Source organism: Pristiophorus japonicus, chromosome 4, assembly GCF_044704955.1.
Source record: "Pristiophorus japonicus isolate sPriJap1 chromosome 4, sPriJap1.hap1, whole genome shotgun sequence".
NCBI lineage: Eukaryota > Metazoa > Chordata > Chondrichthyes > Pristiophoridae > Pristiophorus > Pristiophorus japonicus.
Window position 1 is genome coordinate 248,118,514 of NC_091980.1, and position 24,014 is coordinate 248,142,527.

Genomic DNA, 24,014 nt, shown 5'->3' on the forward strand with positions numbered 1-24,014 from the left:
AGGCAATGCTTTGCATCAACATGGTGCTTCTAACAACATGGTGCTTCTATAAAGGGATTTCCCACCCAGGCGGAGCAGGCAAAAACCTGCCTCTCTATGTGGGCAATTGTGGACACAACCTAAGCTTTCCACATCAGATATGATCTTATTAAATGGCGGAACAGGCTCGAGGGACCAAATGGCCTAATCCTGATCCTATTTCTTATGTTCTTATGTTTTGCTTCTCTGTGGTGCACTGGCAGGCTCACCACACTGCTGTGTACTTTTATTAATTTATATTATTATGTTAAGTTTCCTCTGAAAATTTGAAATAATATTAAGAAATCACTAGAAATATATAGAATACGGGAATAGACCATTTGGCCCAAGCAGTTCACGTTGTCATTCACGCTCTATGTGAGCAAATACACCTAACAACATTTACACATCTTGCTCCAATATCCCTTCAACCCCTTTCGCTTCAATCACCTACCCAATCTAATCTTGAAAGTTGATATAATTTCTACCTCAATCGCTAGTTCTGGAAATGATCCAGAGCTTCACAACTCTGTGTAAATTAGTTTATCTAACCTGCCCTCTATTCTAAATCTCTTACATTTAATCTTGAATCCAAGGCTCTTTGCTCTTAACATCTTAACTACTGGAAACAATCTGCTTCTAACTACCCTGTGTCATTGTTTCATAATTTTAAGCATTTCTATCATATCGCCGCGTAATATGCAGAGTTCTTACAAAAACAAAAACATTTCAAGTCTTTTATTTGTTTTTTTATTTGCTCATACCAAGCAGCATTCTAGTGAATCTGCATTGGATTAGTTCAAATGATTGAACATTGGTTGCTGCCTGCCATTTGGTGATCTATTTTTGTTCTGCAAATAGTATTTCTGTGCATTTTAATGATTACATGTTTTGATTTTGAAGGTTCAGGACCTCCTGTCAAAGATTCGAAAGCCTAATGGTCTGCGTGTGCGGGAAGGCAGACATGGATTTTATGTTGAGTGCCTTAAGTCAGTGCCATGTAACAGTTTTAAGCAACTTGAGGCTTTCCTGGATCAAGGAATTCGGAACAGAAGCGCTGCCTCAACTAACTGGAACACCACCAGCAGCAGATCCCACATGGTGATCAGCATCCACTTTCAGCAGGTACAAGGTGTAAGACCATGAAGGGAGCTAGTGAGCAACGTGGAAACTTTCCAATATTTAGGCTGTAAAGCTCACTCCCAAAGTCCTACCTGTGCTGCCACTCCTAATGAACATAACATGACATTTGATAAAATTCAATAGCAATATTAAGAACAATTTAATGAGGCATCAAATAGAATACAGAACATCAGGTAACATTTTCAACTGCATTAAAAGTTTATTTATATATAACTTAACTAATTTAGTGAAGTGTATTGTGTTCCTAACACAGATGAGACTGCACACAGGGAGGTTAAAGTAACAGTGACCTCAGTCTTTATTAAGACACTCTAGAGTGAGGAACAGGGCTTAGGGGCCGGCTTATATAGAGTGCTCCCAAGGGATGCTGGGATCCCTTGGGACTTCAGGGGATGCGGTCCTTGGTGGCGGAACATGGGAGTGCATGCTTTACAGATACACAACATCACTCCCACCCAAAGTCAAAGTGAAAATTATTTACAAGGTGAGGCGGTCGGGAGCCTTTCTTTCCCTGGTGGACCGCCTCGGTACAAATGTCTTCTGGTGTGTTGGGTGTGCCCTCGCTGGGCTGGTGTGCTGTTGGCCCTGCAGGGCTGCTGGGTGAGCCTGGCCTTGCTGGGCTGTTGGGCGTGATGGGTTCGATTTCCTGGTCCGTGGTGGTGTTGTTGATCCTTTGGGTGTGTGTTGTGGGCTCAAAAAAGGTGGGTTGTGGGTTGTGGGTTGTTCATGGCAGTCTGTGAACCGCAGGATCATTTGGTCCAAGTGCTTTCTGCAAATTTGTCCATTGTCTAGTTTGACTACAAACACCCTACTCCCTTCTTTAGCTATCACCGTGCCCGTGATCCACTTGGGACCATGTCCATAGTTTAGCACGTACACAGGGTCATTCAGATCAATTTCCCGTGACACAGTGGCCCGACCATCGTTTACATTTTGTTGCTGCCGCCTGCTCTCTACCTGATCATGCAGGTAGGAGTGAACCAGCGAGAGTCAGCTTTTAAGTGTCCTTTTCATGAGTAGCTCAGCCGGGAGCACCCCTGTGAGCGAGTGGGGTCTCGTGTGGTAGCTGAGCAGTACTCGGGACAGGCGAGTTTGGAGTGAGCCTTCTGTGATTCGTTTAAGGCTCTGTTTGATTGTTTGTACTGCCCGCTCTGCCTGCCCATTGGAGGCTGGTTTAAACGGGGCCGAGGTGACATGTTTGATCCCATTGCGGATCATGAATTCTTTAAATTTGGCACTGGTGAAACATGGCCCGTTGTCACTGACCAGTATGTCAGGCAGGCCGTGGGTGGCAAACATGGCCCTCAGGCTTTCAATGGTGGCAGTTGCGGTGCTATCCGACATTATTTCACATTCAATCCATTTTGAAAAAGCACCCACCACCACCAGGAACATTTTACCGAGAAATGGGCCTGCATAGTCGACATGGATCCTCGACCATGGTCTGGAGGGCCAGGATCACAAGCTTAGTGGTGCCTCTCTGGACAAGTTGCTCAACTGAGCACACACGCTGTATTGTCGTACACAGGACTCTAAGTCAGAGTCGATACCGGGCCATCACACGTGGGATCTGTCTATCGCTTTCATCATTACTATACCCGGGTGTGTGCTGTGGAGATCCGAGATGAACATCTCCCTGCCCTTTTTGGGTAGCACTACGCGGTTACCCCACAACAGGCAGTCTGCCTGAATGGACAGCTCGTCCTTTTGCTGCTGGAACGGCTTGATTAGCTCTTGCATTTCAATGGGGCTGCTGGCCCAGCTCCCATTCAGCACACAGTTTTTTTTACTAGGGACAGCAGAGGATCGTGATGGGTCCAAGTCCTAATCTGGCGGGCCGTGACAGATGATTTATCATTTTCAAACGCTTCCATGACTATCAAGAAGTCTGCGGGCTGTGCCACCATCAACAAGTTTGCAAGCTGCGCCATTTCCACCTCCGTGGTGGGCAAAGGTAGCCAACTGAGAGCATCCGCACAGTTCTCGGTGCCTGGCCTGTGGTGGATGGTATAGTTATATGCTGATAGGGCAGGTGCCCACCTTTGTATGCGGGCTGAGGCATTAGTATTTATCCCCTTGTTTTTAGCGAACAGGGATGTGAGGCCAAACGGGTACTGATGCATTTTCTTTACCCTGAACACACATGCTAATGCCTCTTTCTCAATCATGCTGTAGGCCCTCTCGGCCTTAGACAAGCTCCTGGAGGCATTGGCGACAGGTTGCGACTTCCCCACAATGTTAGCTTGTTGTAATACACACCCGACTCCATACGACGATGCATCACATGGTAGCACAAGTCTTTTACACGGGTTATACAATACAAGCAGCTTGTTGGAGCATAAATGTTTCTGGCTTTCTGAAAAGCAATTATTTGGTTTTTTTCCCATACCCAGTTCTCACCTTTACTCAATAACACTCTAAGAGGATGCTTAACCCCGGGAGGAGGTTACCATAATAGTTGAGAAGTCGCAGGAACGACCGCAGCTCCGTGACGTTCTGTGGCCTGGGCGCATTCCTGATAGCCTCTGTCTTGGCGTCTGTGGGCCGAATGCCATCCGCCGTGATCTTTCTCCCCAAAAACTTCACTTCTGTTGCCATAAAGATGCATTTCAACCTCTTCAGCCACCACCCTACGCGGTCCAGTCGCTGGAGGACCTCCTCCAGGTTTTGTAGGCGCTCGACAGTGTCCCGACCCATGACCAATATGTCGTCCTGAAAAACCACCGTGCTTGGTACCGACTTCAGTAGGCTCTCCATGTTTCTCTGGAAGTTCGCTGCAGCCGACCGAATTCCAAATGGGCATCTGTTGTAGATGAACAGTCCCTTGTGCGTGTTGATACAGGTGAGGCCCTTCGAAGACTCCTCCAGCTCCTGTGTCATGTAGGCCGAAGTCAGGTCGAACTTGGTGAACGTCTTGCCTCCTGCCAGCGTCGCAAATAGGCCATCTGCCTTAGGTATTGGTCCTGTAGCAAGAAACGATTGATAGTTACTTTATAATTGCCGCAAATCTGACCGTGCCATCACTTTTGAGTACTGGAACAATCGGGCTGGCCCACTTGCTGAATTCCACTGGGGAGATGATGCCCTCGCATTGCAGCCTGTCCAGCTCAATTTCCACTCTCTCCCTCATCATGCGAGGTACCGCTCGCACCTTGTGGTGAATGGGTCATGCCTCTGGAACCAAGTGGATCCGCACCTTCACCCGGAAAAGTTTCCAATGCCTGGTTCAAAAAGGGAAGGAAATTTGTTAAGAACCTGGGTACATGAGGCATCATCGGCATGTGATAGCGCTCAGATGTCATTCCAGTTCCAGCGGATTTTGCCCAGCCAGCTCCTTCCAAGTAGTGTGGGGCCATCGCCCGGGACAATCCAGAGTGGCAGTTCGTGCACCGTGCCCTCGTAGGTGACCTTGACCATGGTGCTGCCCAGGACGGTGATGAGCTCTTTGGTGTACATTCTCAGTTTCGTGTGGATGGGGCTCAGGGCTGGTCTGAGTGCCTTGTTGCACCACAGTCTCTCAAACATCTTTTTACTCATGATGGATTGGCTAGTGCCAGTGTCCAGTTCCATGGCTATGGGTGAGCCATTCAAATTTACATTTAGCATTATAGGTGGACATTTCATCGAAAATGTGTGCACCCCGTGTACTTCAGCATCTGCCTCCTCTCTCTGAAGCTTGAAATTGCTTTGAACCACCATGCACCGATCTTCCTCTGCCACATGGTGGTTAGCAGGCTTTGCAGAGCTTGTTCGAGGTGCCCCATTGTTCCACAGCTCTTGCAAGCATACCCTTTGAAGCGGCATGAATAGGCTGAATGGAAGCCTCCACAATGCTAACAAGGTGTGAATTGCCTTGCATTCATCCTTTGTTGTGGACTCTGAGTCATCTGGGTCATCTGAGGCCTGCTGGCAGTTGCAGACTCGTGGTTTCTGCCCTGTACATTTCTGCTCGCAAACACAGTTCCAGTTAATTTCTGAACATTGCTAGCACTTGTGTGCTGAGAGATTTGTTTGGTGTTATTTGGTGGACAAAAATGCCTGTGCTATCGCAATGGCCTTACTGAGGGTCATCTTCTCTATAGTCAAAAGTTTTCATTGGATGGTCTCGTGGCCAATGCCCAGTTCAAAAAAGTCTCTGAGCATCTGCTCCAGGTAGCCATCAAACTCACATTGTCATGCAAGTCACCTTAGCTCGGCGACATAGCTTGCCACTTCCTGACCTTCAGATCACTGGCACGTGTGGAACCGATACCTCGTCATCAGCACACTCTCCCTCGGGTTAAGATGTTCCCAAACCAGTGTACACAGCTCCTCATACGACTTATCTGTGGGTTTCACTGGAGCCAGAAGATTCTTCATGCAGCTGTAGGTCGGTGACCCGCAGACCGTGAGGAGGTCCGCTCTCCTTTTTGCAGCGCTTCCTTCTCCGTTCAGCTTGTTGGCTACAAAGTACTGGTCTAGCCGTTTGACATTGGTTTCCCAGTCCTCACCCTTTGAGTACTTCTCCAGGATGCGCACAGTTTGCTGCATCTTTGTGTTGGATTCGTATACTCGTCGCCAGTTATTGTGTTCCTAACACAGATGGGACTGCACACAGGGAGGTTAAAGTAACAGTGACCTCAGTCTTTATTAAGAGACTCCAGAGTGAGGAACAGGCCTTAGGGGCTGGCTTATATACAGTGCTCCCAAGGGATGCTGGGATCCCTTGGGACTTCAAGGGATGCACTCCCTGGTGGTGGAACATGGGAGTGCATGCTTTACAGATACACAACAAAGTATATGTGTTATTAAGTATTCCGATAGGTTATTTAACCAGTTAAATACTTGGGGCAGATTTTCCTAACAATCCATCAGTGCCCGATTGCTGCCCAAAAGACTTACATTGAGTAAGATTTGAAAGAACAAGCCTTGTTTGGTAAAGTAATGCATTGAACCAAATTTCTCAGCCACAATAATTAAAGAGTTAATGATATTAAATAGACTAGAAATGAAAAGGACTAAGAAAATTGGAAATAGATATAGAGGGAAACAACCAATTGGAAGAAGTGAAATGGATACATTGCAAGAAGATGATAATAAGAGGTTACAAAAATGTTGAAAATACAAAATAGAAACCACTGCATAACAACAACTAGGAAATAGTTTCCAATGTTACAATTCAGAGAACATAAGCGAATTAGACGTAAAATATTTTAAGAATGAGAATTAATTTATTTCTGTTTTTTTTGGTTTATTTGCAGTATATATATAATTTTAATGACATTTTATTGGTTACTTTCATTCTGCGACAAGGGCAAAAATAGTATTACTTCAAAAGTGTCCTATATTCTTGACTACTATTCAATTGCAGTGTGCAAGTTCAACCACAATGTTTACAACTCGGAATTTGAAGCCTTTTTTAAAAAAAGGTACAAAAGGGAGGCTCATAAATGAAGCTAAAAACCTTCAGAGGTCCCATGAATAGATCCCTGCATTAACAACATGAAGCATCAGGATTTTACAATCAACAACAGAACCCTACACATTGAGCTTTTGTTTTTTTACTTAATTATTTATAACATTATGGGACAGTATCACTAAGGTTAAGGAGCATTGTGTAAGATCCATTACCATTTTGAGCTGTGTTTTACTTTTTCAATACTTGGACATTATCAGCTTTAGTTGTACTCAAATGTAGAACCTTCAAAACTGAATTTCAGCACAAATTGTGTGGAAAAGGAATTGTCAATTCTATTCTATGACACATAGAATCAAAGAATCATTACAGCACAGAAGGAGGCCATTTGGTCCGTCAAGTATTTGCAAGAGCACTTTAACTTGACCCACTCCCCTGCCCTTTTCCGGCATCCCTGCCAATTTTTTTCTTCAGGTACTTATCCAATTCCATTTGAAAGCCACAATTTATGTGGCACAAAAGTGCAGGACTTTGAAGCCTCCTGTATTTATTAAATGTAATAACACTTTAAAACTGCTTAACTAAATAATAAAACAGTGCTATTGAATGCTGATGACCTTTTGTGAACAAGAGAAGCTCAACCTGCAACTCTGCAAACTGGACATTAATCCTCAGTCAGCCAAATGTAGTATAGACTCGATTTCATGTACAGAGGCTGATGCTGTTCCCTGCATTTCTCCTGAATTTGGCGCACGGTGAAGATCATGTCCATTGTGCTCCTTCGTGGGCAGAATACGCATTGTGACTCTGGAAGGAGTTCTTCAGCCATAGGGAGAAGGCAATTGAGGAGGTTTCTTGCGATGACTTTCCGTGGCAGACAGCAGGGAAACTCCTCTGTAATTACCGCAATCGGACTCGTCACCTTTCTTGAAGATGGTCACGATTATGGCATCTCTGAGATCCCTTGGCATGCTCTCCTCCTTCCAAATAAATGAAATGAGTTCACTTATTTGCACCAATAGTGCATCTCCACTATGCTTTAGTGCTTCGGCGGGGATTCCATCTGCTCCCGAGGCCTTGTTGTGCTTCAGTTGACCTTTTCGACCTCATGCCAGGCTGGCATTGTGCTGATGTGGTGGCGGGTAGCATGCTGCGGGATGGAGTCGAGGACACTAGCATTAAAGACAGAGTCTCGGTTAAGGAGATCTTCAAAGTGCTACTTCCAGAGGGTACTATGCCTCTTTGTCCTTGATGAGTACCTCTCCGTTCTTGGCCCACAGTGGGGTAAGGACCTTGGGTGCTTGGGCTGTAGGTGGTCTTGACTGTGCTAAATAATCCATGCACGTCGTGGTTGTTAGCTAGTTGCTGGATCTCCTGCGCTTTCTCCACCCACCATCTGGCCTTCAACACTGTCAACCATGAGGGATTATGGAGTGACCTCCTCAAATTCGGCTGCCCTCAAAAGTTTGTCACCATCCTCCGCCTGCTTCGCGATGACATGCAAGCCGTGAGCCTGACCAACGGATCCACCACAGACCCAATTCATGTATGGACTGGGGTCAAGCAAGGCTGTGTTATTGCACCAATGCTCTTCTCGATCTTCCTTGCTGCAATACTCCATCTCGTCCTCAGTAAGCTCCCCGCTGGAGTGGAGCTAAATTACAGAACAAACGGGAAACTATTCAACCTCCGTCGCCTCCAGTTCAGATTCAAGGTCGTCCCATCCTTTGTCATTGAATTATAGTGTGCAGACGACGCTTGTGTCTGCGCACACTCGGAAGCCGAACTCCAAACCATCGTCAACACCTTCACCGAGGCATATGAGAGTATGGGCCTTACATTAAACATCCGTAAGACAAAGGTCCTCTACCAACTTGCCCCCACCACAAAGTACTGCCCCCCGACGAGGCCTTGGACAACGTGGACAATTTTCCATACCTTGGGAGCCTACTGTCAACAAGGGCTGACATCGATGACTAAGTCCAACACTGCCTTCAGTGTTCCAGTGCAGCCTTCGGCCGCCTGAGGAAGAGAGTGTTTGAAGACCAGGACCTCAAACCCGGCATCAAGCTCATGGTCTACAGAGCAGTAATGATACCCGCCCTCCTATATGCTTCAGAGATATGAACTATGTACAGCAGGCACCTCAAAGTACTGGAGAAGTACCACCAATGCTGCCTCCTCAAGATCCTGCAAATCCATTGCTCAGGCCAACATCCCCAGCATCGAAGCAGTGACCACGCTCGATCAGCATCGATGAATGGGCCACATTGTCCACATGCCCAATACGAGACTCCCAAAACAAGCGCTCTACTCAGAGCTCTGACCTGGCAAGCAAGCCCCAGGTGGGCAGAGGAAACGCTTCAAGGACACCCTCAAAGCATCCTTGAAAAAGGGCAACATCCCCACCTATACCTGGGAATCCCTGGCCAAAGGCCACCCAAAGTGAAGGAGAAGCATCTGGGAAGGAGCTGAACACCTCAAGTTTCTTCGTCGGGAGCAAACGGAAGCCAAGCGCAAACAGTAGAAGGAGCGCACGGCAATCCAAGCACCCCATCCACCCGTCCCTTCAACCACCATCTGCCCCACCTGTGACAGAGACAGTAGGTCCCACATTGGACTTATCAGTCACCTGAGAACTCATTTTAGTGTGGAAGCAATCATCCTCGACTCCAAGGGACTGCCTAAGAAGGAGACTTGATTTCAGCTCCACCAACACAAAACATATTCTTCATCAAAAAGATGATTGAACTGGTATCAAATTGTTCGAACATAAGAACATAAGAAATAGGAACAAGAGTAGGCCATACGGCCCCTTGAGCCTGCTCCACCATTCAATAAGATCATGGCTGATCTGATCATGGACTCGGCTCCACTTCCCCGCCCATTCCCCATAACCCCTTATCGTTTAAGAAACTGTCTATTTCTGTCTTAAATTTATTCAATGTCCCAGCTTCCACAGCTCTCTGAGGCAGCGAATTCCACAGATTTACGACCCTCTGATAGAAGAAATTTCTCCTCATCTCTGTTTTAAATGGGCGGCCCCTTATTCCAAGATCATGCCTTCTAGTTCTAGTCTCCCCCATCAGTGGAAACATCCTCTCTGCAACCACCTTGTCAAGCCCCCTCATAATCTTATACGTTTCGATAAGATCACATCTCATCCTTCTGAATTCCAATGAGTAGAGGCCCAACCTACTCAACCTTTCCTCATAAGTCAACCCCTCATCCCCGGAATCAACCTAGTGAACCTTCTCTGAACTGCCTCCAAAGCAAGTATATCCTTTCGTAAATATGGAAACCAAAACTGCACGCAGTATTCCAGGTGTGGCCTCACCAATACCTTATATAGCTGTAGCAAGACTTCCCTGCTTTTATACTCCATCCCCTTTGCAATAAAGGCCAAGATACCATTGGCCTTCCTGATCACTTGCTGTACCTGCATACTATCCTTTTGTGCTTCATGCACAAGTACCCCCAGGTCCCGCTGTACCGTGACACTTGGCAATCTTTCTCCATTTAAATAATAACTTGCTCTTTGATTTTTTTCTGCCAAAGTGCATGACCTCACACTTTCCGACATTATACTCCATCTGCCAAATTTTTGCTCACTCACTTAACCTGTCTATGTCCTTTTGCAGATTTTTTGTGTCCTCCTCACACATTGCTTTTCCTCCCATCTTTGTATCGTCAGCAAACTTGGCTACGTTACACTCAGTCCCTTCTTCCAAGTCGTTAATATAGATTGTAAATAGTTGGGGTCACAGCACTTATCCCTGCAGCACCCCATTAGTTACTGGTTGCCAACCAGAGAATGAACCATTTATTCTGACTCTCTCTTCTCTGTTAGTTAGCCAATCCTCTATCCATGCCAATATATTACCCCCAACCCCATGAACTTTTATCTTGTGCAGTAACCTTTTATGCGGCACCTTGTCAAATGTCTTCTGGAAGTCCAAATATACCACATCCACTGGTTCCTTTTATCCGTCCTGTCCGTTATATCCTCAAAGAACTCCAGCAAATTTGTCAAACATGACTTCCCCTTCATAAATCAATGCTGACTCTGCCTGACCGAATTTTGCTTTTCCAAATGTCCTGCTACTGCTTCCTTAATAATGGACTCCAACATTTTCCCAACCACAGATGTTAAGCTAACTGGTCTATAGTTTTCTGCTTTTTGTCTGCCTCTTTTTTTAAATAGGGGTGTTACATTTGCAGTTTTCCAATCTGCTGGAACCTCCCAGAATTCAGGGAATTTTGGTAAATTACAATCAATGCATTCACAATCCCTGCAGCTACTTCTTTTAAGACCCTAGGATGTGAGCCATCAGGTCCAGGGGATTTATCTGCCTTTAGTCCCATTACCTTACTGAGTACAACCTCCTTAGTGATTGTGATTGTGTTAAGTCTTCCCCCCCCCCCCCCACCCCACCAGCTCCACTATAGCCCCTTGGCTATCCACTGTCCTCTACCGTAAAGACTGATACAAAATATTTGTTCAGAGTTTCTGCCATCTCCGTGTTCCCCATTACTAATTCCCCGGTCTCGTCCTCTAAGGGACCAACATTTACTTTAGCCACCCTTTTCCTTTTTATATACCTATAGAAACTCTTGCTATCTGTTTTTATATTTTGTGCTGGTTTACTTTCATAGTCTACCTTCCCTTTTTTAATCATTTTTTTAGTCGTTCTTTGCTGGCTTTTGAAAGCTTCCCAGTCTTCTGTCCTCCCACTAGTTTTGGCCACTTTGCATGCCCTTGTTTTTAATTGGATACCGTCCTTTATTTCTTTAGTTAGCCAAGGATGGCTATCTTTTCTCTTACACCCTTTCCTCCTCACTGGAATATATTTTTCTTGAGAGTTGTGAAATATCTCCTTAAATGTACACCACTGTTCATCAACCGTCCTACACTTTAATCTATTTTCCCAGTCCATTTTAGCCAACTCTGCCCTCATACCTTGATAGCTTCCTTTATTTAAGCTTAGTATGCTGGTTAGAGATCCAACTTTCTCACCCTCATTTGAATTTGAAATTCAATCATGCTATGATCACTCTTGGGATATGGACTTATCAATGTAGCTCCAAAAATGACACATCAATTTGTGAATAGAGTACATATCAAAAGGTCTCCTTGATACTTTTTCTCCCCTCAACTCTGAAGGCATAAGCCCTTCTGGGATAGTTTCACAGACACTGCCGACACTATGGTATCTTGTCCAAGTGGCTATTCTTCATCTGCCTCAATCGTGAACATTTGTAGGCTATTTAACAGTGGAAAGCATCACAGTTGCACTCATTTCTATTCTCACTCAATAGAACACCTATCATGTTCCAGGAAGGGTTGCTGAATAGCACTCAAGAACAGGTGCACTGGATAATTTATGTTCTTACTAGCCCAGGATCTACCTTTATAATATGGACATCTTCAGAACTAAAATATAACATTTTGAAAAATGATTCAGATCTTACATCCTTCTGTACCCATACAATAGACTCAATTAAAGCTCTCATCATTGGAAATCAAAGAATACTAAAAGTCAGATTTGAAGGAAAACTTTGGAACTCAGAAAGTGATTGAAAGCATACACCTGTGGATCTTAGTAAAACTTTTCTGAATGTCTAATGACTGAAAAATGAAGATACAGGGAAACTGGTCATGATAACAAGGTCGATTCAAGATTTAGCAATTCACTGTGTGATCGCTGTCAAATTCTGAAAAAGATTAAACACCAAACTAGCAGCTGTATTCGAGGCAAATGCTGCATCCTTAGATATGGGGTAGAGAACGGAAACCCTTTGGATGCAGAGTGTTCTTTGTGTGTTTGACAATATGTATAAATCTGTATTGGATTTTCTATTATACAGAGTAAGTATATGTGAACCTCAATTTCTATCAAGTCAGTAATGCATATCACACAATATTTTATCGGGGTAGTAAGGAATGCACATTGAGATACTGGTGAGCATTTTTATTGCACAACTGCTTACATGCTTTTAATTACAATGAAAAATATTCAATGCTGTGAATGGTTTCTAACGTTTTAATACTTAGACTGCTGACAGTTCCAAATGATAATCTCCCTGTATTGGCTTTTGTTTATAATTTTTCATCTTACATAGAGTGGTACTGAAGCCCACACTAATCATACAGCAATAAAGCTATTCAAATGTTAGGAATCACTTTACTACTATAATGTTAAACCTACACAAACTTGAGCCTCCCTTGCCTTGGGATTCCTACCCTCTTTCCTGACCATGACTGCCTCTGGACCCCCTCGCAACCACTTACGTTATGCTGGGAACTGTTCCCTCCGCTCCCCAATGGCAGCCTGATGCCATCGAAAACCCGCTGGCCCTCTCGTCATTTACACTAGGTTTGAGCAGAAGTCCTTCCCACAGAACGTATATGAGGCTTGACAGTTAAAATCAACTGGACTATCCCAATGCCACTGCTGCTCTCGGATAGATTAGACACTAGCTAGGCTTCGCTCCTGCCTAAGAGTGAAAATTGAGCCCATACAGCATATTGCCTTCTTTTTCATATTTCCTGCAACAAAGATTATTGTTAGGAACCTACAATTTATTTTAAATCCTACTGGTCTTTGCTACTATCCCTTGGGTTCCTAGCAGTCACAGGGCAGGAATGCAAAGGTCATAGATCAAAGGTGAGTGACATGATACATTCTGATCATGAGGATTTAAATGGCTTTTTCAGCCGTGGGTTTCTTTACCCTACCTGAGGAAGGTTACTTTGGAATCACCGAGAAGTGTAGCTTTAGAACTGGAATCCTGTTCTTGATTACATAAAGTGATTTTTAGAAAATAAGCCATCAAATGTAGCTATCCCACATCCATCACAAATTAAACAAGTTTGAGTCAATTAAGTCAATGAATGCAGTTGCCTGGGCCACAAACTGTTTACTTTCACTAAATTAACACCACCCAATATATATGTATGCCACGTATCCCGATGTCCTTGTTTTGAAGTAAATATACGTTAGTTGCTTTTGGTTGTCATTGCACAGTGTTTTTATCATGTCTGACATTGTGCCTGAGAAGGATGATTGATGGGTTGATACCATCAATGCTGAGGATTGTCAAAAGATGATCTCATTGGAACACAGACATTGAATACAGGGCCCAGTGCTCACATCACAATGCCCTGAAACAGTAAACAGGAATGGGGACAAAGGAGAGCCTTAACAAAGTAATAGAGCAGTATGATGGAAAGAGAGGCAGTCCAGGAAACAGAAATAAAGGTGATAATCAAATCTAGAAATATTCACAAAGGAGAGCAGCTGGACAAGGGCCTTTGAGCATCGGTAGTTGTTCCATTGATGTATACGGCCCATAAAACATAGTGGGCTGATGAGTTCCTGCTGAGTTGGCCACTATGCCTTGTGCGAATATGCTTTCTGCTTACGATGGAAAAATGACCTAAAGTTTGTACCAGTTTAAGAAAACCTGAGTGATAGCATTGTGAGGATGAGTAATGTCTGTATGTGTATTGTTTAATAGCGAGTGTCTTTTCTCAATGGTACAGAAAGGAGATGTGTTACGGTAGAAAGTTAACATTTTGAATATAAATGGAAGTTGCAGGATGACTGTTTAGTGACCTGAGCCCCTATCTTAACTTACCCAACAGAAATGTAATAAGGCTCGACCATGGACATTGATTGCTCTCTTGCCAGTAATGTTGGGCAGGCATCTGAATAGTCATCCCACCACCACCAGCACCAATGTGCTCCAAAACTGAAAATCGGCCCCCCAAGTGTGGTATAAACAATAGCACTACCACGGTCCTTCAATAGTTAATAGTACTGATTTATACCTCTGTGTTGGTTGTCCATCAGGTTAGTGGCCTTAGCTGTCTAGAGCCAAGACATTATTGTCCTGTGCCACAAAGCAAGTGAATTATCCACTATTGACTCCATTATTTATACCTAATGGTATTGACTGTCAACTGCAAGGATTTTTCCTATTCATAATTTATTCCATATCCGCGTTAAATTAGAATCATGTCATTCAATGCTGGGGTATTATTGAAAAGCAATATATTTTTCAGGATCAGTGAATAACGCAGTCACAGGGCTACTAACACAGCTCTGATGCTGCAAATAAATGCTACGCTTGTTGCTCTTTTGAATTCTTTCAATCCTTTGGAATTCACCAAAATAAAGTACATGAAAGAAATTGAATTGCTGGTTAATCTCTATCCACTTGTTGAAGGATTGCTTAAATATTTGTATAAACTTTTACAGCAAAGGAAGCCAAATGTTCCCTATTTTCAACTACACAGTGAACATTGATCATTGCAACAAGCTTCTTAACACCATCCACCATGTTTATATTTTCCTAAGTTTTATAACATTTTTCTTATTTTTATGCCCACAAGTTTTGGCATGTCCATCGCATTTCACTCATTTTGACAGTTACCTTGATAATAACTCGATAAACAAATAAATAACTGTTTAGTATTCATAACAGGTGTTTACAGACCAACTCACTATGAAGCATTCGGAGATTGATCTGGTGGATTTGGCTGGCAGTGAAAGGCAGCGAAGTGCGGGAGTCACTTCTGACAGATTCAATGAAGCACGAGCAATCAATCTCAGTCTAACAACTCTTGGAAATGTTATTAGGTGAGCTTAACCCAACCTGACCTTTCTTCAAAAAGTAAATGAAACCGATATTGCATTTGGAGTTCAGCTTGCAGTTTTAATATTTATGCCTGATTCCTGCACTGGCAATTCTTTATACTGTACACAGTAAACAAAATCCAAATGATCAAGCCTTGATATCTTTATGTACCTGTTGTTAAAGTGAGAAACTGCATACTGTTCATTACATATTGTACAGTTCCCTATCGGACAAGGCTGTAGGCAAGAGAGTTCAGTACATTCCCTATCGCAACTCAGTACTTACCAAACTACTCAGCACAGCACTGGGAGGTAACAGCAAGACAATTATGGTGAGTTTTAACATCTCGATAGAAGTATCTATTAACTTTTTCCAACTCAGGAAGGCCAAAAATAATCTTAAATTCTTTTAATTACATCTCTCCAAAATTATCTCCAACTACACCGAGGTGAAAATGTGATAAGGAGTAGTTATCACATTTATATTTTCAGCTCCAGTGCTGTTCAAACTGACACATTTTGGCACACCTGACTCTTGCTGTCTGTCTATTTTATTGTTAGATAATGTTAACCACAGTAAATTTAAAAATCTGTCCACTTTTCAGTGCATCATATTTATATCATAGAATCCAAGATGAGGAGCTATAAGCCAGCGAGTTTATTCACCTTGTGAAGACGACTTCATAACTGAACTTAACTGCTTTCAGAATTAAATCCCATCGGTGACCCTATCATGACTGGAATGTCAGAGTTCCACAAGTTACCAAATTTGAAAAACATTCAGTACAGTCCACCTAACCATGAAGGAAAGAAAAGTACAGATAAGCTTCTGAGAGTTCCCCAGTGACTGAGAGAGATACTTGAGCCATATAGCTTAGTAATGTCATCATCATAGGAAGTCTCTCGAAATGAGGATGACTTGCTTCCACACCAAAAAGGGATGAGTTCACAGGTGTTTCAATGAAGGACCTAATATTCCAGATCCCGAAATACATCTTGAAGGGTGGTAGATGCCTGTGCGTGGATTTTTTAACGTGTGGTGGCCGTTGCACATCAGCCACCACATGGGCTTGACAGAGCTAGGTCTTGGTCCAGTGGCAAGGATTACCCAAAACGACTGGAGACCTGCAGTCTGCACGGACCTAGTGCGCACACATATCGCAGTGTGGGCTGGCCCATGCTGCCCCTGGGCCCTCACCTCTTCTGGCCCCGAACTCATTCCTCTCCCAGGTCCCGATCACATCGCTCTACATTCTCTCACCACTCCTTCACCCCAACCTCGCCGCTCCTGCTAGAAACATAGAAATATAGAAACATAGAAAATAGGTGCAGGAGTAGGCCATCCGGCCCTTCGAGCCTGCACCACCATTCAATAAGATCATGGCTGATCATTTCCTCAGTACCCCGTTCCTGCTTTCTCTTCATACCCCTTGATCCCTTTAGCCGCAAGGGCCATATCTAACTCCCTCTTGAATATATCCAATGAACTGGCATCAACAACTCTCTGCGGTAGGGAATTCCACAGGTTAACAACTCTGAGTGAAGAAGTTTCTCCTCATCTCAGTCCTAAATGGCTTACCCCTTATCCTTAGACTGTGTCCCCTGGTTGTGGACTTCCCCAACATCAGGAACATTCTTCCTGCATCTAACCTGTCCAGTCCCGTCAGAATTTTATATGTTTCTATGAGATCCCCTCTCATTCTTCTAAATTCCAGTGAATATAAGCCTAGTCGATCTACTCTTTCTTCATATGTCAGTCCTGCCATCCCGGGAATCAGTCTGGTGAACCTTCACTGCACTCCCTCAATAGCAAGAATGTCCTTCCTCAGATTAGGAGAGAAAACTACACAATATTTAAGGTGTGGCCTCACCAAGGCCCTGTACAACTGCAGTAAGACCTCCCTGCTCCTCTCCTCAAATCCTCTCGCTATGAAGGCCAACATATTTGCCTTCTTCACCGCCTGCTGTACCTGCATGCCAACCCTTCAATGACTGATGAACCATGACACCCAGGTCTCACTGCACCTCCCCTTTTCCTAATCTGCCACCATTCAGATAATATTCTGCCTTCCTGTTTTTGTCCCCAAAGTAGATAACCTCACATTTATCCACATTATACTGCATCTGTCATGTATTTGCTCACTCGCCTAACCTGTCCAAATCACCCTGCAACCTCTTAGTGTCCTCCTCACAGCTCACACCACCACCCAGTTTAGTGTCATCTACAAACTTGGAGATATTACACTCAATTCCTTCACCTAAATCATTGATGTATATTGTAAAGAGCTGGAGTCCCAGCACTGAGCCCTGCGGCACTCCACTAGTCACTGCCTGCCATTCTGAAAATGACCCGTTAATCCCGACTCTCTGCTTCCTGTCTGCCAACCAGTTCTCTATCCACATCAGTACATTACCCCCAATACATGTGCTTTGATTTTGCACACCAATCTCTTGTGTGGGACCTTGTCAAAAGCCTTTTGAAAGTCCAAATACACCACATCCACTGGTTCTCCCCTGTCGACTCTACCAGTTACATCCTCAAAAAATTCTAGAAGATTTGTCAAGCATGATTTCCCCTTCATAAATCCATGCTGACTTGGACCAATCCTATCACTGCTTTACAAATGTGTTGCTATTTCATCCTTAATGATTGATTCCAACATTTTCCCCACTACTGATGTCAGGCTAACTGGTCTATAATTACCTGTTTTCTCTCTCTCTCCTTTTTTAAAAAGTGGTGTTACATTAGCAACTCTCCAGTCCATAGGAACTGATCCAGAGTCGATAGACTGTTGGAAAATTATCACCAATGCATCCACTATTTCTAGGGCCACTTTCTTAAGTACTCTGGGATGTCGACTATCAGGCCCTGGGGATTTATCGGCCTTCAATCCCGTCAAGTTCCCGAACACAATTTCCCGCCTCATAAGGATATCCTTCAGTTCCTCCTTCTCACTAGACCTTCGGACCCCTAGTACATCCGGAAGGTTATTTGTGTCTTCCTTTGTGAAGACAGAACCAAAGTACTTGTTCAATTGGTCTGCCATTTCTTTGTTCGCCATTATAAATTCACCCGAATCCGACTGCAAGGGACCTACATTTGTCTTCACTAATCTTTTTCTCTTCACATATCTATGGAAGCTTTTGCAGTCATTTTTGATGTTTCCGGCAAGCTTCCTCTTGTACTCTATTTTCCCCCTCTTAATTAACCCCTTTGTCCTCCTCTGCTGTATTCTAAATTTCTCCCAGTCCTCCGGCTTGCTACTTTTTCCGGCTAATTTGTATGCCTCTTCCTTGGATTTAGCACTAGCCTTAATTTCCCTTGTTAGCCATGGTTGAGCCACCTTCCCCATTTTATTTTTACTCCAGACAGGGATGTACAATTGTTGAAGTTCATCCATATGATCTTTAAAGCTTTGCCATTGCCTATCCACCGTCAACCCTTTAAGTATCATTTGCCAGTCTAATCTAGCCAATTCGCGCCTCATACCATCAAAGTTACCTGTCCACGCTCCAATCACCGACCTGGACCTTGATGACGTCACTCTTCGCTGCCGGTGCCCTCCTGCACCAGCTCACGCTGCTCCCTGAAGTAGTATACCTCCATGCTGCTCCCAAAGCTGCTTGCCGCTCGTCGCTCCTTTTATGGCCCCGACCTACCACTGGTGTTCTCACACAGTAATGTACCCACTCTTGGTTCGCAGTTCAATGTTGCGCCAGTGATTAGGAGCTATAATTAGCCATAGTGCCCCCAGTCTCGGGATTGGAAAATGAATCAGGGTTCCCACTCCTGATTGCTATCCAATGGTAGCTGCCAGAAAACAAGCATGTGTGACATCAGATAATAGCAGGTTTAGGCTTGGTCATTGTCCTCAAACAGTTCACTGGCTCTGAAATTCTGCAGGGTTTCTCCCAGTCTCCAGCTGCAATGACAGTGGGAAATCAGCTGATGCCCTGGCGAAAAGACATAAATGGATATTTTCACCTGTTCAGGCTTTTTCTCCAAGAGTTACGCCCTTCTCCCGCCCGCGGAAGGCACTGTGGGAGACTGGAAGAACCCCAGCGGGATTTCACTGTTTAGGTTTTGCATATTAAGAATGCTGTTTGGTGAAGTAGCAGAGGTTGACTGATGTCTGTGGAACTGTACAACAGTATGAGCCACTAACTTCAGGAGAGAAGGAAGAAAATTAAAAAACACAAGATAGTTATTGGTATGTCATTGGATGCTCCGATAATGATTCCACGAGCCAAGTGTTGTACTTGAACTGTATTGACATTAGTCCTTTATTGATAACTCCAGAGTGAGGATCACACCTGGTAGCCTCGGCGGACTCTGAGTTAAGGGATTCGGGGCCCTGTTCTTTCTCCCCTGAGAAGATTCATGTTCTACAGTACAGCCTCTAAAAGGCGCCACTCTGTGCACAATACTTGCCGGGTTTGAGTCCTGAGGATGAGTCATCTGCCTACTGCCGCAGGTCGAGGTCATGAATGCCTGGCTCACAGAGATGGCCTTCTGCAGTGTCTGTGGTATCCGCCGACAGTAGCTTATGAAAAGGCCCTCATGGCCGATTCCAATGACAAAAATGTCCCGCAGCGCTTCGGTGAGGTGGTCGCCGAAATCACACAGTGCCGCCAGTCTCCTGAGGTCTGCAACATATTTCGCGATTTCCTGGCCTTCGGGCTGTCAGTGGGTGTAGAACCGCTGTCTGGCTGTGACGATGCTCTCCTTGGGCTTGAGTTGCTCATGGATCAGTGTTACGAGCTCTTCGTATGTCTTGGTGGTTGTATTCGCTGGTGCCAGCAAGTCCCTGACAAGGCCATAGACGGTGGGCCCACAAGTGGTTAGCAGGATAGCTCTGCGCTTGCCAGCCAGTGTGGTCGGGTTGTCTCCTGCCAGGTTGTTTGCTGTGAAGAAATGGTCGAGCCTCTCCACAAAGACGTCCCAATCATCACCATCGGCGAACTGCTGCAACATACCAAGGGTAGCCATTTTCACGTGAAAGTCCGTAATCTCATTGCCAATTGTTATGCCCTTGGATGCTCTGATAATGGCTCCACGAGGCAATATGTTGTACTTGAACTGTAGTGACATTAGTCCTTTATTGACAACTCCAGAGTGAGGATCACACCTGGTAGCCTGCCTTTTATACTAGGCTAGGCACACCTGTACAGATAACCTACAAGTCTCCCACTGCTGTGCCCTCTGGTGGCATACCTTATGATAGTACAGACAGTAGCCATGTAGGATACATGACATCACTCTTCCCCAAGCTTTTAGTGCAAATCGCCTCTGCATTGACTGTGCCCTGGGCTTAGCTCTATCTGGTTGAACCTTGGCGGGTCGTTTCAATCTTGGGTGAGCGGTTGGTGTTTCGTTGGCATTAGAGTGCTGGTGGTGCTGTTTGTGCTCCATTCTCCCCCCACCCCCTCCCATATGTAGATTATGCCGGAGGCTCATTTCATTCATATACAGTCAAGTCAAGAAAAACAAGTTTGCATTACATTTGTGGTTCAGTTATGAGACAAGTACATTAGACTGGTGAGATACATTATCGAAAAGTACTGGGGATCAGTAACCGGTGTGTAAAGACAAGCTAGTGCCAGAATTGTTGGATGGTGTTCAGGCAGTCTGGTGGCAGCACGGTGCTCAGTGCTGGCAGTGGGAACCCGGTTGGCTCAAGTTGCCTGCTCTCGGAGCTGTTGCCGTTGCTTCTAGGGTTGGGCAGGTTCACAGATGCCTGTGACCTCCCTGTCCTTTCTTTGCACCCTGGGTCACTGCTACTCCCTGAGGAGCTGTCGTCTAGCAGTGCACAGGGAACTGCTGACTCGCTGGCCTGGGCGTTGTTTGGTTTGGGATCCTGGCTTGTCCCGGTCCCCTTTTGGAGAACAGTTGCAGGTGACCCTTCATTCCCGGGTCTGGCGTTGTTGGCGATGGTGTCTGGGGTCTGCGCCTTAGCACAGTCTGCTCTTTCAGGCTCGTGGCGGTTGGTGCCATCGGATGCCTGAGAGGCGGTGCTGATCGGGGGCAGGGTATCGATACCGGTGCTGTTGCCCTCCTGAGATCGCTTGTTCTGCAGCTCGTGTGTATTGGCTGCTTGTGGCCACACTCCATGGTGCACAACTCTAGTCCCAGGGGTGAGGCTACAGTGTTGGGAAGCTCGCTGGAACTGTGTGTGCCCGATGGGTGTTTGCCCGCTGCATTGGCTGCATGCAATTGAAATCCTACATTGCACAACATTTCATTACATATTATGAATACCCTGTAGCTCCAATTGCGATCGCGCAACTTTTCCTTGCTTGTTGCATGTACACAACCCTGATCGTCAATTACACATTTTATATGATCGCAATCGCACGACTTTTCCTTGCTTATTGCATGTACACAACTTTGATCATCAGTTACACATTTTACCTCTAACTCACAGTTGCTATTACATTGCTTGAGAATGTGGAACTGTCCCTTTAAGTGTGGTGGATTCCAGGTCTCCTTTAAGAGAGCCTTGCTTTCATTACCACACTCCTCTTCTCAGTTTGGTGCTACATGTTGCTTCATCAGCGCTGCACCTCGTGGTCTGGCCGCTGCCATCTTTTTCTTCAGTGCATCACCTCGTGCTTCGGGCGCCATCTTTCCTCCATCCACGATGTCGACTACGGTGCTCCTGTTCTCCCCGGGTTCTGCCACCGAAGCTGGGAAGTCGCCTTTGGATCTGATTTTCTTCCTCCGGAGTCCTGCCACTAGAGCCTGGAAAGTGCGCTCGAGTCGTCCCAGCTGGATCATCTCCACACAGTCGTGCTGAGTGGTCTGTGCCTCGGGCGCTGTGCTGTTCTGCTCTCTGGTGCCGGATCCAACCTCAGGTGAGGGCTTGCTTTGCCTCTGAGCGCGGAGGGCGTCGATTGCTGGAGGGGTGAAGTCTTCCCACTTCCAATGGATCTTCTCCATCCACCTTCTTCCGAGTAGCATTGGTCTATCACCTGCAACAATCCACAGAGGTAACTTGTGCACCGCGCCATCATGGAGTACCTTTACATCCGCACTACCGACGACTGGGATAAGTTCATTGGTGTACGTGCGCAGCTTTGCCTGAACCGGGACCAACTTGGGTCGTTCAGCCTGACTGTCCCATAGCCTCTCAAAGACTTCTTGATTCATTACTGATTGGCTCGCCCCCGTGTCCACTTCCGTGAAGACTGGAATGCCATTTATCTCGACTTCCATCCTCAACGGAGAACATTCGGTAGTGCAGGTAAACATGCTATATACCTCATCGTGGGGCTGAGCTGCCTCTCTGACTATCGCTTCATAATCCACGCTGGATTCATGGCCATTTGCAGACTCTTCATCAACACAGTGAGTCATATTTCTTTTACACGTTCGCTGGAGGTGGTCCTTTGTGCTGCAGCCTTTACATACATAGTCTTTAAAACGGCACTGGAGAGCCCTGTGATTCCCTCTGCAATGCCAGCATGGTGCTACTCGATTAGCCCCCCTCGGCAGACTCTGAGTTAAGGGATTCGGGGCCCTGTTCTCTCTCCCCTGAGAAGATTCATGTTCTACAGTACAGCCTCTAAAAGGCGCCACTCTGTGCACAATACTTGTTTGAGTCCTGAGGATGAGTCATCTGCCTACTGCCGCAGGTCGAGGTCATGAATGCCTGGCTCACAGAGATGGCCTTCTGCAGTGTGACTGTGGTATCCGCCGACAGTAGCTTATGAAAAGGCCCTCATGGCCGATTCCAATGACAAAAATGTCCCGCAGCGCTTCGGTGAGGTGGTCGCCGAAATCACACAGTGCCGCCAGTCTCCTGAGGTCTGCAACATATTTCGCGATTTCCTGGCCTTCGGGCTGTCAGTGGGTGTAGAACCGCTGTCTGGCTGTGACGATGCTCTCCTTGGGCTTGAGTTGCTCACGGATCAGTGTTACGAGCTCTTCGTACGTCTTGGTGGTTGTTTTCGCTGGTGCCAGCAAGTCCCTGACGAGGCCATAGACGGTGGACCCACAAGTGGTTAGCAAGATAGCTCTGCGCTTGCCAGCCAGTGTGGTCGGGTTGTCTCCTGCCAGGTCGTTTGTTGTGAAGAAATGGTCGAGCCTCTCCACAAAGGCGTCCCAATCATCACCATCAGCGAACTGCTGCAATGTACCACGGGTAGCCATTTTCACATGAAAGTCCGTAATCTCATTGCCAATTGTTATGTCCTTGGATGCTCTGATAATTGCTCCACGAGGCAATATGTTGTACTTGAATTGTAGTGACCGTAGTCCTTTATTAGTAACTCCAGAGTGAGGATCACACCTGATGGCCTGCCTTTTATACTAGGCCAGGCACACCTGTACAGGTAACCTACAAGTCTCCCACTGCTGTGCCCTCTGGTGGCACATCTTGTGGTAGTACCAACAGTAGCCATGTAGGATACATGACAGGTATCACATGTTCTATGAAAGAAAGAGGCAAAAAAATTACAGAATGTATATGTTATGCTTACAACATGTTTCTGCAAATATTTAAACAGGTAAAGATGTTTAGAAATCCATTATGGGATGAAAAGAGGGCAGCCAACCACTGCATAAATGACAGTGGTCTGAAATTACTATTTCAAAAAATTATGACCTTGAAATTATGAAGTCAATTGATAGGTATGAACATTTAATACAATCATTTCAAATTCCTTTTACTGCTATTTTTGCATAGGCATTAACCTTTTGAAATAAATGGATTAACGCATCCCTACAATAGCAGGAAAGAGGAATTTCAAATGCATTAAGCTTTTATACCTATTATCACACTGTGTAATTTCAAGGGCTATGATTTTAAATAGGA

General features: G+C 45.2%; 1 protein-coding gene across 1 annotated transcript in view; it reads left to right on the forward strand.

Annotated features, from left to right (window-relative positions):
* LOC139262757 (kinesin-like protein KIF28) overlaps window positions 1-24,014 on the forward strand; it is a 118,330-nt gene that overhangs the window by 11,501 nt on the left and 82,815 nt on the right. Inside the window, exons 5-7 of the mRNA XM_070877909.1 lie at window positions 928-1,143; window positions 15,047-15,201; window positions 15,419-15,530. Of these exons, the coding sequence (XP_070734010.1) occupies window positions 928-1,143; window positions 15,047-15,201; window positions 15,419-15,530 (483 nt within the window). The remainder of the gene's footprint in view (window positions 1-927; window positions 1,144-15,046; window positions 15,202-15,418; window positions 15,531-24,014) is intronic.